The following is a 13,680-nucleotide window of genomic DNA, read 5'->3' as shown; positions in this document are numbered from 1 at the left end:
ATATGAGAGCCACCGTGCTGGCTGTGCTGAAGGAAAATGGGTCTTGTTCCCAATCCGGTTCAGTCAAATAACAACGATTGGGAAGAATTCTCAACTCATACCGGCCGAGCTTGGAGACGAGGTCCATGGGTGACATCACCACGTAGGGGGAATCAGGAATTTTGCGAGTCCCGAACGCTTGCCAGAGGGCGCTAATAAGACGACGGCGCGCCGCTTCGCGAGCTCTCGCAAGCCACTAATTGACCGTTGAGGCAGGCCGCGAAACACCACAGCTAGCTGGAGCTACGGAACGACCGGAATTGAAGACCGTACATCATGAGCGAAGGGACTACGGACAACCCTTCTTGGCGCCTACTCCTGCAGACTTCGAAGAACAGCGGGACGGGGTCGTTGAGTGCAGCAGGAATCTAACAAATACTTCCACAAACATTTGTCAAATCAACACGCAATTGTGCCAGTCAGGGACCACTGGCGCTGGCTCGACCTGCAGATATGTCATTGGCCGTCTTTGATAGCCGAGCGAAACGAGGAAATCTCGATTGGTCGGGACTAAAACAACCTTTTGGGTAAGGAGGCGGTGGGCGGGAGCAGAGATTGCCAAGGACTGTCAGCGTGATCGGATGCTGGGTTGTGACGTCATGTGCCTGGACTGCCGCCCGGAGGTCACCTCCGCCGTGCATGAAGGGTGGTGTAGCCACCATCTAACACCATATGGCCGTTTCGCTTTCCTTACTGTCCGCTCGTTCCGTGCCAAATTTGACAGCGATTTCCTTGCGATTGTCTTGTTTTTCTTCCTTGGATGCTACTGATTTCAGTCTTTGTACCTCAAGTAGCACTACTACGTCTGCGCTGAATACCACCGCTCTCGGTCTCTGCCTTTGCACAGCAATCTGGCGATTCGATCGTCGCAATAGAGACAGCCAGATGCTCATCGTCTATGCCCTCATCTTTGTGTCAACCCTCGTCGCTAACGTTGTTTTCGCCCGCGTCCGATCTCATTTCGCAACAACAGCAGAGGACAAAATGGAGACCAACAGTGACAGCAAGCCCAAGGCGCAAAGACTCCCTCCCGGTCAGGCACCGCCACGGACATTCCGGGAGCGCATCTTCCACGCCTTACCTGAATACTCGGGCCCGTACAGCGTCGGGACAATGGAGATTGAGATACCCGTCCGCGCGCCCCGGGCCTTCTCCAACATCAAGCGGGACCACAACCACGCTCTGCGTATAGACACGGTCCTGTTCTCCATGTACTACCCGTGCGAGCTCACCACGTACTCGAGATCCGGCAAGAGGCCCTCGCGCGCGACCTGGCTTCCCCGGCCGCGGGTGCTCACGTGCAAAGGCTACGCCAAGTTCTTGAGCTTGCCACACTTGCCGGTGACGGCGTATCTGGCAGCCACGTCCATGTTCACGAAGCTGCCGGCCTTCCGCAACGCCGCACTGGCAAACCACATCCCAGGCGAGACAGCCTCCGAGGACGAGCACTCCGACTCGGCGACGACGCTTACCGCCGAGCAGATTGTCAACAAGCCCCGCTTCCCGGTCATCATGTTCACTCACGGCCTCGGAGGATCGAGGACGTGCTACAGCTCCATCTGCGGCGAACTAGCCAGCCACGGCTTTATCGTGTGTGCCGTCGAGCATCGCGACGGGAGCGGCGCGAGGTCCACGGTCAACATCCCGCCCAGCAATGAGCTGGCTGACGGTCACAAGAGAGACAACACGAAGCCAAAGGACTACTACGTCGTGGACTACATCTTCCCACTTGACAACGCCCAGGACACGAGCCCCAACAATGATCGCGGCGTCGATGTCGAGCTCCGCACAGCCCAGATCGAGATGCGCATGGCGGAGATTGAAGAGGCACATTACGCGCTCGAGCTGATCAACAGCGGCCAGGGCGAGCTCATCTACAGATCCAACCTGCGCAAGAAGGGTAACCCGGGCTCCAGCTCCAAGGGCCTCGACGACGTCAACTGGGATGACTGGAAGGGGCGAATGTACACCGACAACGCCACCATCATGGGCCACTCCTTTGGCGGCGCGACCTCCGTCCAGGCCTTGCGCGAGCACAAGCGCTTCCCGTGGATCGGCCAGGCCATCCTCCTGGACACCTGGGGCCCCGCTATCCCCGTGGTCGACGATCCTGCACAGCTCTCCCTCCGCAAGCCCCTGATCTGCATCAACTCGGAGACTTTTATGCACTGGCCCGACAACTTTGAGCGCATCGACGACATCTGCCGGGAGGCCGTCCAGGGCGGTGCCAAGGTGTGGAACCTGACCATGCGCGGCTCGACGCACCTCTCGCAGACGGACTTTGCCGTGCTCTACCCGAACTGGATGTCGTGGTTCATCAAGACCCTCATCAACCCCCGGCGGGCAATCTACCTGACCACCAACTCGTCGCTCGAGTACCTCCGCCAGGTGCTGCCCCGAGAGCAGATCGCAGACAAGGCACACCTCTGGCAGGACGAGGGCATCCTCCTCACCGAGGCGATCAAGCCCGACGACATCCCCGCCGAGCACAAGCCCGACCGCAAGTGGACGGCCGCGCGGCTCAAGATCGACGACGAGTTCCGCGTGCGCCTGCGGGCGCTGTACCAGAGACCCCAGCCGAGCTCCAGGCTCGCGATGGACGCGCGCGGGAAACCGCTCACCGGCGTCGTCACGTACGAGCTGGGCAACGAGGTGTGGATGCATCGCAGCCCGGGCAAGGATGGGGTCGGCAACAGGATCACGCCCAGGCGGCCGACATTCAATATGCGCAAGAGCACGCACTACCTGCAGGCGCCGATGGCGTAGAGTGGCTGTTTGTGGCCAAGTCTTGATCCGTCGGTGGAGGAAAAAAAAAGAGCAGCTTTACTTTGATATTTCCAGCGTGTTTTACTCCGTCCTTTGTTTCATTAGCGTTGTTGTTTTTGTCTGATCATGATTCTCTGTTTTCACCATACTGGTGTTGGTGTCGGCGTCCCAATGGAATAGCTGGACAAGGATTATGGAAGATACCCCTAAAGATGAGAGAAGACTATTTGCTTGTCCCCGAAGATCCTTGAATCCGCAGAGGGCATACGGTTATACATAGGCTATATATAGCGACATATCTACGAGCATCAATACTCGAATTTATCATTCAGCCAATGAAAAAGATCCAGTGTACATTGATGGCCATCTGCCTATCCCAAGCGACCTGGTGCCGGGCACGCAAGCACGGAAGCTTGAAGCTCCGGCAGAGTTTCTGAACGACTGGTTAGGAATTTTCGAGATACCTTGTACACCTACACTGCTAAACAGGTCAATATTTTGTTTAGAACGATCTGACGGCACCGTTGTGGCAGAGTGTGGCGTGCTCGAATGGCTCGATCAAATGGCGTGAACGAAGAGCGAGCAAAAATGGCGAGACACTTTATCCGTCCTAACCGGTTCGTGCATTCACTCGATTTTCTTTTCCTGCCGCACCTGCATCCGCCTGTTTGGACGGCAATTCCTTTTCTCGAGGTCAAAATAATGCATGGCTCGAGAAAGAGTCGCCTGGGGGACTTCAACGGTGGGTAAGACTAGTTTGGTGTGCGTTTGGGGGGCTTCCTTTTCTTTGTGGCACTGAGCCAAGTTGTTGCTGTTGGTCCTATGTGCATCTACCTCATCGTGGTTATGCTCCCAGGGCTCGTGTTATTCTCACGTGGGGGCAGCTCTGAAGCTGCCTCGAATGCTGTACTGGAAGCCGGCCTCTGGTTATTTGGGAAGCACTCCTCGTGACATGTATTCCTTCGTACGACCGAGAAGAGCCGCAGTAAAAGTGGCAAGGACTAGGGGTATTTACCCGAGGGCTAGCGATGAGCCTAGAGGCACGGCCGACGATACACAATCGCCACCGTGTCACACGCACGCACGCTGGAGTCTCGGTGACCAGTTGTATTCTTTACGCAATGAGACCTAGTCGACTAGTCATGCCAAGTCCGGCTGCAGCGCCGCAGGTCGGAAATCGCCGAGGTCGCTCCAGGCGGTCGAACACGTTGTTTTGGGGGCACGCTTTGTTGTTGTACACACAGTTGCCAAGGCCCAAGTACTGGCAATCGAAGCCCAGTCCTAATGTGACAGGTGCGTAATTGCGTGTGCCAGAGTGAATCAGCGCTTGTCTTAGACTTTACATGTCGGTGCCGACTGGGTCATGCTTGGCGCTTTTCTTCCACCGAGAAGGCCACGTGCACCCGAGTACAGCTTGTGCCGTGCCTTGCGGACAAGGTTTTCGTCCTTGTTTGACCTGGCAAGACTAAATTTGGATCGGGCTGCCACGTTTTCGTGCCAGTGAGCCTCAATTGGGACCCTTCGTGGCAGAGAAGACTCGGTCACTGTGCTCAAGCGTCAATGGCATTGTGTAACTACATTCTGCACTCGGACGACGTGCAAAGCCGCGTCCTCCGAAAGGATGGCATCGTGTTGTCGTGCGAATCATTGCACGTCAGTGCGCACGCTGGAAAATTGACCTTGCACTGGAGTAGACGATGCGAATGGCTCGTTGACGAAAACGACTTGAGTTCGGCATGCCTGCCGATGGTGTGAACCCCAATGCTGACTTCTGCATGATGGCGAACTCGGCTTGTGGTAATGGCGCAAGACCAGAGTTGCTGGACTCGGAACTATTACCAGTTACATCGCGATAATAAGCAATGCATGCTAGCTTGCAGCTGAGTTTAGGGTCACAAGCGGTTCGGGATGCGCTACGAAGCATCCTGGATGCCGGCCGAGTCCAGATTAGATTGATGATCGCCACTGTCCACCAACGCCACGCAAGAGCGGTGGTCATCAACGTCTAGAACAGTTCTGCCGCCCCCGGCAATTGGATCCATGCAATGCAGCATACATGGCACTTTAGCTATTGCGACAAAGTTGAGGGCGCTACTTGGAATACGAGCCAGAGCTGACTTGCGCCTACAGGTGCCACAACAAACCTGCATGACATTAGCTGGGGCTTGTTGCATAAGCAGCAGCTGGCTTACCCAGATGAGAAGCTAGAACCGGTCAAGCCTGTGTCTACCTGGGTGTAGCACGCTGCAGGGGTCGATGCCGACCTTGCTTGATCTTGGTTCGTGGGACGCGACCCGGAATTAGCCCAAAGCCAGGGAAAATGGCCATATATACACGTTATTATAGGCTGACGTGCTGCGGCGCAGTCTCTTCCGTTGAATGCTTTTGCCTAGCCGCAATGCACTGGTCACAGTGAGCGGGCTTTTGGGTGATTGAGCTACCTTTCCAGGTTGGGCTGGCATAATATGGTGTGGTTCCCGGAAATGGCTACATCCTTGTCCGGGCAAGGGGAACAACACATGGCTTCTGCCAGTTGCCGAAGCAGCAAAGCTGGCGCCACGCACATCCATTGTGGTCACTGAGGAAAGTGAGACAATTTCGTGCTTGATCTACACTCTCGGAGAACTCTGCGCACATGGCGTATGGCGAGCCTGAGCCTCGCTGTGCCGTGTAATTCCCTAGCGCAGAATTTGTGGACTGCTCACCGCTCCCAGTAGATCATGTGGTCGAAGAGTGTCATAATTCCATGGCTGCGCTATGAGGGAGATAGCTGCGTGTGCTAAGACTGCGATGAGGTGCTGTTCTCGTCTGTGCCTGGCGCGGCTGCCAGAGGCAGCACGGTAATCTTGCCAGTGCCCTGCTTTCAAGTATATGGCCTCGCACGAGTCCAAGTACCGTAGTGGACCCCGACGGGGTGTTGAGGAGACTTGTCGACAGAAAGCGTAGTTGACACCGGAACGTCTCAAAGCCCATGCCATCATGATGTCAGTGTTGGGGTGCGCGATCATGGCCAGTCGCTGTTGTGGAACCGCTTCACCCATGCCGCGATGGGTCAAAGGGCGGAGCAATGGCAGACAAAGAAGTCATGAGCAGTCTTGCTTGGATTGCCGCCTATTGGCAGGCGCAGGCCCTGCGTTTGTGCGATCACATTCTTCCAATGGAGACTCTGAGGCTGAGTGAGGTCAGTGCTGGGCGATCTACGCCTAGGGATTGACCACCTGAAGCACACGCTTCTCCGTTAGCGTCTGACCTGAGCGACAGGCTCAAAGCCTAACCCCGCAACCTGGCAGTGAAACAAGCCAACTTGAGACGAATGGATAGATGCGACGGTGATGAGAGACGCTGCGACAACGGCTGCGGTCCTGACGCCAAGGGGCCTCGTCGGATCAGCCGAGGGTTGCCAGATGTTTCCTGGCTGCCCATGCGCTTGTTTCTGGCGATGCATCTCCTTGCTCCCAGACGGGGAAGGATTTTGGAAGCGGAAGCGATCGCCTGTGCAGCCGTCGGCGCGGGGCAGCACACCACAGCGCAGGGGTGCATGTGGTCTTTGAAGGCCTTCTCCTGAAACTCGTCCGCAGATGGCGGCTCGGCGCTGGCGGCCACAGGCGCTCGTGCCTCCGCGTCCCTCGGCGGGTAATTCCTGAGCGCATCGACGCTCGAACGTTTCCAACACGCTCGAGGAGGACGCTGATGATGGCGCCAGAGCCTTTGGCAAGACAAAGAAGCGCCTTTGTTTCGGCGTACTGTTTCCGCCTGCTCAACGGGTCGGGGGCAGAAGGGCCAAGAAAGGAGGCGTGCCGAGCAGTCTGGATTTTTACTTGGCCATCCAAAGTGGATGTCTCAGCTGGAGCGGCTAACAGAGGGGCTCGCGAGCGTCAGTGGCGCTGCCTGCCTGTCGTGGGTGGGCTGCTGCTGCAAGCACATACGACGACATACGACGAGGACCTTTTTGGTGAGCAGGACCTTTTTGGTGAGGCGGTGTCGCAGTGGTGCAGAGGAGCAGCCAAGGCGCTTGACTGGAGAGGGCGGTTTCTTTGATGGTGAGATGACGGGCAGGATCCGGCACCTGAGACCAAGCTGGTGATGCCTGGACAGACAGACAGACAGAGTCTCTGGCAGTTGCGCGATTGAGGGAAGCAGCCCCCTTAGCGTAGCCGCGGCTGGCACAGCTGCCTGAGGACGGACAACCTACCAGAAACACGCACGGCCTCGGCCATTGTGAAGCAGAAGCGGATCTGCGCCCACACGATGGATGCGCTGGCGCTGGTCCCTGGAAATAACTAGCTCCCGTTAGTTGCGGGAGTTCCCCCTCCTCCCTACCGTCAAAGGCCGCCAGACTGATGCACGGATATCCTCGTTGCGGTCATGCACCTGCCGTGTGTGACAAGCCCGCGCTTGCCAGCTTGGGCGCTGGCGGGCTGCATGTCATCGTCGCCTGCTGCTCGTATTGGGAGCCCCTGCCCTTAGCCGTCTGAGCTATTCCACCACACCAGGCCCAGCTCATTCCAGGCCATCATGCTGCCCGCGACTTTGGACGAGGCACCCGAGGTCACGGCCAGGGAACCCGTCCGGCAGGGCCCTCCTCATCTGGCCTGTGACAAGGGACGCCATAAGACAACAAGATCGCGACCCTCTTTTCCCATCCTTGGATGTCGTGCTTTCTTGGTTGCTTGCTTGGATCTACTCCCATTGCTTGCCAGTGTCATTGCCACCAATCCAATCCGATCCCACCCTGCCCTTTGATACTCCCTCTCCCATTGCCGCCGCCGTGTGCTGCTTAATTTTGCCTTTTCGACCCCTGGTCGTCAAACCCTCATAATCACGCTCAACCTCTTTCTGCGATTCTCGTGGTTCCGCGTCAGACTGGGCAGTCCGGATCACGATCGCCTTCCACAAGCCCGCCTACCGACCCATCACGCCTACCACGACTCTCTGGTCGCTCTCTTGTCCTCCCCTCCCTTCCCCTTCCTGGAACACTCCAACCAACCTCATTGCTGCCGCTGCATATCAAAGGATCACTGGCATCCCGTGGGGTGGATCTCGGCTCGCAGGATCAGCGTACAAACACCCGCCTCCAGCCCAACGCTGTGCCCTGTCGTATTCCATTCCAATTCTCCCGGCTCGCCCGCTGCCAAGCGACCTTGCTTCTCACATCGGTCAGCTCAAGCACTCCTTGAGTCACTTCCTTCCCGGCACTGCCGCTCCCACCATCTCTCTGCATCGTCTTCCCTGCCCAAGACTGCAGCTCCGCGGCCTGGTGTCCTGCCAGCAACACGTCTGGAGGGTCCTCGTGGGACCTCGCTTGGCATATGCTGTCTCAACCAAGGACGGCTACTGCCCACTGGTGCCCATCTCCCAAGCTCCTCGACGTTAGCGGGCCGTGACTTGATACGGTCCAGTGCCCTGGCGGCGCTCATCATTCCCATACACGACAACACCAGCCGCTCCTGACCCACAATGGCCAAACCCGGTGCTGCTGCCAGACGTCCCGACATGGACAACGGGAGGTCTGACAGCTTCCTCCGCATGCTGGCCCTCGAGAAACAATATCGGGTAATTATATCTTTCCCTTCTTCCTCTTCTTCCTGGCCAATCGCATTGCTCTTTCTCCCCCTGGTCTTCCTGTCTTCCTCTTCGTCGTCATTATCGCCTCAGTTTCAGCTCCCGGGCATCTTCTCAGCATCGCGACTTGTGGAACATTGTTCCTTTTTCCAGGCACGCCCCAGGTGGCCACGCCCCACCTGAGCATCAAGGCTGACCACGTCAATGTCTCGCAGATGCAACGTATTCATAACCAGGTCGCGTCCGCGTCAATGAAGACTGGCTCGCTGGATAGCTCGTCCTCGGAATCATCTGCTGCCCTACCCCTGCGCGTCCGCCGTGCCAGTAACCATTCGGCTGCGCCGGTTGGCTCCAGCCAGATCCCGGTGCAGTCAGCCAAACGATATAAGGATTCCCCGTTACCATCGCTCTCCATAGCTATCCCGCCGATGCCTTCTAGACCTGTCGCATTGGCCGTCCGAGACGAAATCCCAGAGCAAGTTCACGCCAACGAGGAACGTTCCCAGAGCTCAGCGGTCCGTCATCAGACTCCAGTCGACCGCGAGAAGGCGGACGCAGGCAAGATGGTGACCTTTGCGGCCGATCAAGACGAGAACGACTTGTCGGACCAGACGTCTATATGCCAGTCCCCGACGTGGGACTCAAGAAAGAAGAAGAAGGCCAAGCCTATCAAGGCTGTCAAGGGACCGAAGGTCGCGCCCAGTCCTGTCGAGAAGAATGGCGATGGCTCAACTTCTCCCACCAAGAAAAAGGGCAGGCGCCTGAGCAAGCAGCCTCCCACGCCAGGTCCTCAAGTCCGGTCGGTGACCAAGGCGGAGCTGTCCAAATCGGCGACAAGGTTCGACCTGGAAGATATAGAGACACAAGCTCCTCAGAACAAGGCATTGAGGACCAGACCGCCCGATGCCATGAAACATCCAGAACTCCACCAATCAGGCAATGTCTCAGACTCGAACGACAAACCTCGTAGCAAAGGATTCTTCTCTCGTATACGAAGACTAAGCTTCGATGAAAGTTCCAAGTCGCCCAGATCGCCAGCAGAGCAGGTCGTGCCGCCGCCACTAGTACAGAAATCCCATTCTAGTGGCCCGGGTACTGGGCTGGGGTTCTTCAGCTCCCTGAAGCCTCAGAGTAAGGATGCCAGCAAGGCCAGCAGTCCACGCTCACAGTCCGCGCTCGGCAGTCATCCTCCGGTGACGACCCATCCTTCGAGCGCTGGCAGAGGTAGGAGCAACTCGCTTCTGTCGGCCACACTAGAAAAGATCAAAGGAGCTGGCCAGAAAACTTCGTCTCCAGCCAACGGCGAGGACATTACAAGGCCACAAAATCCTTCCGAGACACAAGCCGAAAACGCCAGCACTGCAAGTCGTGCAAAGAAGTCAGTTGAAGACAATGTCGACCTGCCATTTGACCTCCAACCACCACCAGCCAACTTTTCTCAGAAACCCAGGAGTTACAGTAGCGATTCCCTTGCATCGCAGGGGACGACAACGTCTGCAAGCAAAAAAAGCGAGAGCAATACAAAAGGCTCTGCCAGTGCCCGACACGACCCCTACCAGCCTGCAGAAAACGCGGACGAGTCGGAATTTGGAAGTCTGTCCACGTTGCGACTCTCGCAGCTGCCTCCAAGCGAGCTGGCGCTCAAGTCTGCAAGATCTGCAGAGTTCGAAACCGCATCGATCCAGGAGTCGATCTTCAACGTTGTCAAGCTCGAGGACCGGTCCTCAGATTATCTGAACTTCATCAATGATTCCTATACCCCTCCTTTGCTGGAACTGGTGACGCCAGTGGAAGGCCGATCGTCACCAATGCGCCCCACGTCAACACCCAAACCTGTCGATACCAGCTATCGAGCTCGGGAACAACGAGCAGCGGAGTCGAAGCCTCACGGCGATCACGGGTCGAGGACTGTACCGGGGGTGACCCATAGGACGCCCACTGCAGAACCACAACAGAAGCAAGCTTCTTCAGCTACCCTCCCTTTAGAGAAGTCTCCTGCACTGGAGCGGTTTGGCCAATCTTGGAATGCCGGGCCGGAACCGTCTGTCATTGATATTAGCGATCTCAGTGCGCCTGCACCGCTCACCAGTCCAAAAGGCCACAGTCGTACGGCATCTGAGAAGTCATCATCATCATTGTACGACGAGTCGACCCCAACGCCATCAACTCCAGCTACTCCTGACAGTGTGCAGCCACAACACCGCCAGGATGTCCATCCGGCTCTTCGTAGCGGACCTTATAGCCGAGAAGCCAGCGAGGGCCATCAGATCAAAGGTAACGCAGAAAGGCGACCGCGTAATGCTCTCCGAACGTCCAGTCAGGAAACAGCCCGTCCATCTGCAGACCGTTCTACAAGCAGAGAGCGGAGAACCCCACGAGACAGCTGGAACAAGGCAGCATCTGTGCTTGGTCTCGAACCTCCTCCCGCGAATTTCTTCTCCCGGGCTGACGGCAATGGCTCCAACTCATCCCTTGCTTCGTCGCCCTCATCGATCAAGTCAGCAAGTGCCATAAAGGCCGAGATGGCAACAGCGACTAAGCAGGCCAAGGAACGAGAGCGGGAGATGCCCCCACGCGCGCAGTCGGCCATCGACTTGTCCTCTACGAGCTTCTTGCCACCTTTGAAGCATCAGCCACTTGCCACAAAGAAGAAGCAGAGGCCCTCAGCTACGGCGATGTCGGTTTCACCGCTGGAGTCTGCAGACGAAGAGAGCATCTCATTGCGACCCAAGGCATCTAGGAGCAGCAGCGCCAACAGTCAGGAGTCCGGCACAGTCTCGTCCTCGGGTGCTGCGTACCTTGAAGAGGCACGCAAGGCTGTTCAGCCAATATCGGCCGTGCGTGCTTTGAGAGCACCGTTCGCGCACAACAACTCATCAGCCACAAGTGTGAAGACCACACAAAGTGGTCGTGGAGAGCCAATTGCGAAGATGCTGGTTGAATGCTGTAGCTGCAAATTCTTCCACGACATGCCATCGAAGGTCTACGAGTGCATGGCCAAGCCTGACTCGATTGTGGAGGACAAGAAGCTTGGTGTTTCGGCGGCTGTAACAACAATGGTGCGCTGCCCATGGTGCGGCCATGGAATGTCGACGCAGTGCTGCGCCGGATACGCGGCGGTATTGTTTCTGAAGGAGAAGCTGCACGGAAAGTAATGAGTCGGCTTTCATGCGACTATGGTGATGCATTTTGGAAAATCCACTTCCACATCTTTCCCTTTGTCTCATCGACGGCTCGCCTGCGGCTTGAGGCCTGTCACCAAAAGTTTCATGAGGGCGGCGTTCGTATTCCTGGCACATTTCTGGCCATCATGTTCTTCTGTCTTCGTTGGGCCAGGGGAGCACAAGATGACGATTCACTTCATTGGCTGGCAATGTGTGAACGGCCAGGCTTGTGAGGAAGAAAGTTTGGCATTTCTGTGTCAGGGAAGCGGGGCTGTTTTATGGAAATATGCATAATGAAGCTGTACTAGCAATTCCACGAAGATAATGTGTAACGATATTGAGGGACGAAAAATAAACATTCGCAGACGCACTTCGCCTGGCTCACAGGTTCTGGCTTGGACCATATCTTCTGCACATTGCAGATTTGTGCAAGAATCGCGTGTCTTTGCCTTGGAAATGATCCGCTGTGTATGGCTTAGCTTGCGGTCGACACAGAAGTACTGCCAGTCGGTCTGCAAAGAAAGTCGCCAAAGAATGTTGATAGCTAACATGAGCTTCCAAGCCCGCTCGCACGATTATTGCAAGCCGGCACTGCTTATCTATCAATCTCTCACAGAACAAAGGCGTCAACTGCAGCTTTGTCCTTGGCCAACACCGCTTTGCTTGAGGGAACATTCTGTGTCCGATCTATATCAGACCGGGGCTAGTCCTTTCCATGACTGTGTTTGTGTTCTGTAGATACATCCACGACGTGTGCCACTGATTGAAGCCAAGGGGAAGGAGCAGAAGCAGCAGGAGCACTCAGTAGCCTCGCGATCTACCCAAGGTGTCGCGTTGCTCTTCGAAAGAGCAACGACTACCAACTTAAGAAGTGGCGGTGAAGGGACTTGCAGCAGGAGCAGCAGGAGCAGGAGAAGCAGTAGCAGCAGGAGAAGCAGCATCGTACTGTTTCCAGCGATACTCGCGCTCCTGGCCCCTGCGGCGCTGGGCCGTGTCGCAGAGTAGAATGTCGCCGCACTCGCACTCGCGAACCATGACCGGCTTCATGTTTGCATTCTGGTCATCGGGAGCGTCGGCGGCCGTGGACGTATTAGACCCAGACTCAGACCCAGACTTGGACTCAAGGCTGGGTCCGGCAGCAGCAGCAGCAGCATTAGTAGCAGCAGCGGGCGTCTCCTCGCGCAGCCAGCGGTACGTGATACTCCACCGCTCGCCCCTCGGCCTGACAACAACCATGCCGTCGCTGCCATCATCGCCTCCTCCCGTACCCTGCCCGCCGCTGCCCTTTAGCGTGTCCGTCTTGCGCGGCTTGATGCCATGCGTCCAGTGCAGCCTGCTGTCTCCCGACATCTCGAGCATGCTGCGCGGCAAGAGGTCTACCTCGACCTGCGGCCTCTGGGCTTTTGGTGGCAACTCTGGTAGCGGTGCTGTGTAGCCCGCCGCCTCATCAACTGGCGAGCAGTCCAGGGCACCGTTCCGCCCGTGCTTCTTGGTGTTGTTGTTGTTGTCGTTGTTGTCGTTATTGTCTCTACTGGAGAGTACCCCGTCGAGCCGGAACTGCATCAGCACTGGCGCACTCAGGGACAGCGCATACAGCTCGTCATATGTGCTGTGCGTGTCGACGTGTGGCGGGATGCCCGTGCCCGGAGGGTAGTACTGCAGACAGACCTGATCTGGCGGGCGTCCGCCGAGGCTGGCGTGCCGCTGCTGCCGTTCGTCTCGTCGTCGTGGTCGTCGTCGTCTTTGTCGCCGGGCTGTGCTTTGGCGTGGCGGACGGTGGCTTGTAGTGCCATCATCGCCTTCCTCTTCTTCAAGGCTGCAGTGTTGACCTTGATGGTCGTTGATCTTGGCTTCTTGTTGCCCATTGCACGCATTATACAGTTGGCCCTTCCTGGCTGATGCTTGGCCTTGCTCAGCCGCCGCTGTGGACTCTTTACTATCATCGTTGCTGTCTCCCTCCACCATCTCCCCCTCTTCCTCTTCCTCCTCCTCTTGCTGCTCTTCACTTTCTTCCACACCACCATCCTCGTCCCTCGGCGGCAGAAGCGGAATCAGCGGGACCAACCACGCCGGGAACTCACGAAACGGCACATCCTCGTCGATCCCAAACGTCTTGTACGAAAAAGTGTACCCATAGTGCAGCGAGACC

General features: G+C 56.9%; 4 protein-coding genes across 4 annotated transcripts; 3 read left to right on the top strand and 1 right to left on the bottom strand.

Moving 5' to 3' along the window:
- Positions 1-1,023: 1,023 nt before the first annotated feature.
- Positions 1,024-2,805, top strand: B0I36DRAFT_364766 (platelet-activating factor acetylhydrolase; the record flags this gene model as incomplete). Its single annotated transcript, XM_046159027.1, has 1 exon — positions 1,024-2,805. One exon carries the CDS (start codon positions 1,024-1,026, stop codon positions 2,803-2,805), a length of 1,782 nt encoding a protein of 593 aa, XP_046010383.1.
- Positions 2,806-6,539: 3,734 nt separating this feature from the next.
- On the top strand, positions 6,540-7,004 carry B0I36DRAFT_327409 (uncharacterized protein). Its single transcript, XM_046154470.1, has one exon. It carries the CDS (start codon positions 6,641-6,643, stop codon positions 6,887-6,889), a length of 249 nt encoding a protein of 82 aa, XP_046010382.1. The 5' UTR covers positions 6,540-6,640; the 3' UTR covers positions 6,890-7,004.
- A 1,454-nt stretch (positions 7,005-8,458) lies between these two features.
- B0I36DRAFT_140559 (uncharacterized protein) lies at positions 8,459-11,689 on the top strand. Its single transcript, XM_046148359.1, has one exon. The coding sequence runs from the start codon at positions 8,583-8,585 to the stop codon at positions 11,520-11,522; it is 2,940 nt and encodes a 979-aa protein (XP_046010381.1). The 5' UTR covers positions 8,459-8,582; the 3' UTR covers positions 11,523-11,689.
- Positions 11,690-11,907: 218 nt separating this feature from the next.
- B0I36DRAFT_327407 (uncharacterized protein) lies at positions 11,908-13,668 on the bottom strand. Its single transcript, XM_046154469.1, has one exon. It carries the CDS (start codon positions 13,494-13,496, stop codon positions 12,396-12,398), a length of 1,101 nt encoding a protein of 366 aa, XP_046010380.1. The 5' UTR covers positions 13,497-13,668; the 3' UTR covers positions 11,908-12,395.
- Positions 13,669-13,680: the final 12 nt, after the last annotated feature.

The sequence above is a fragment of the Microdochium trichocladiopsis genome, assembly GCF_020744255.1.
Source record: "Microdochium trichocladiopsis strain MPI-CAGE-CH-0230 chromosome Unknown B0I36scaffold_7, whole genome shotgun sequence".
Taxonomy (NCBI): Eukaryota; Fungi; Ascomycota; class Sordariomycetes; order Xylariales; family Microdochiaceae; genus Microdochium; species Microdochium trichocladiopsis.
This window is presented reverse-complemented; position numbering and strand designations above follow the sequence as displayed.

Excerpts from the sequence above, each read along its gene's own strand:
- B0I36DRAFT_327407 (XM_046154469.1), bottom strand. The coding sequence starts at position 13,496 with ATGGTGGAGGGAGACAGCAACGATGATAGTAAAGAGTCCACAGCGGCG.
- B0I36DRAFT_327409 (XM_046154470.1), top strand. The coding sequence starts at position 6,641 with ATGTCTCAGCTGGAGCGGCTAACAGAGGGGCTCGCGAGCGTCAGTGGC.
- B0I36DRAFT_140559 (XM_046148359.1), top strand. The coding sequence starts at position 8,583 with ATGCAACGTATTCATAACCAGGTCGCGTCCGCGTCAATGAAGACTGGC.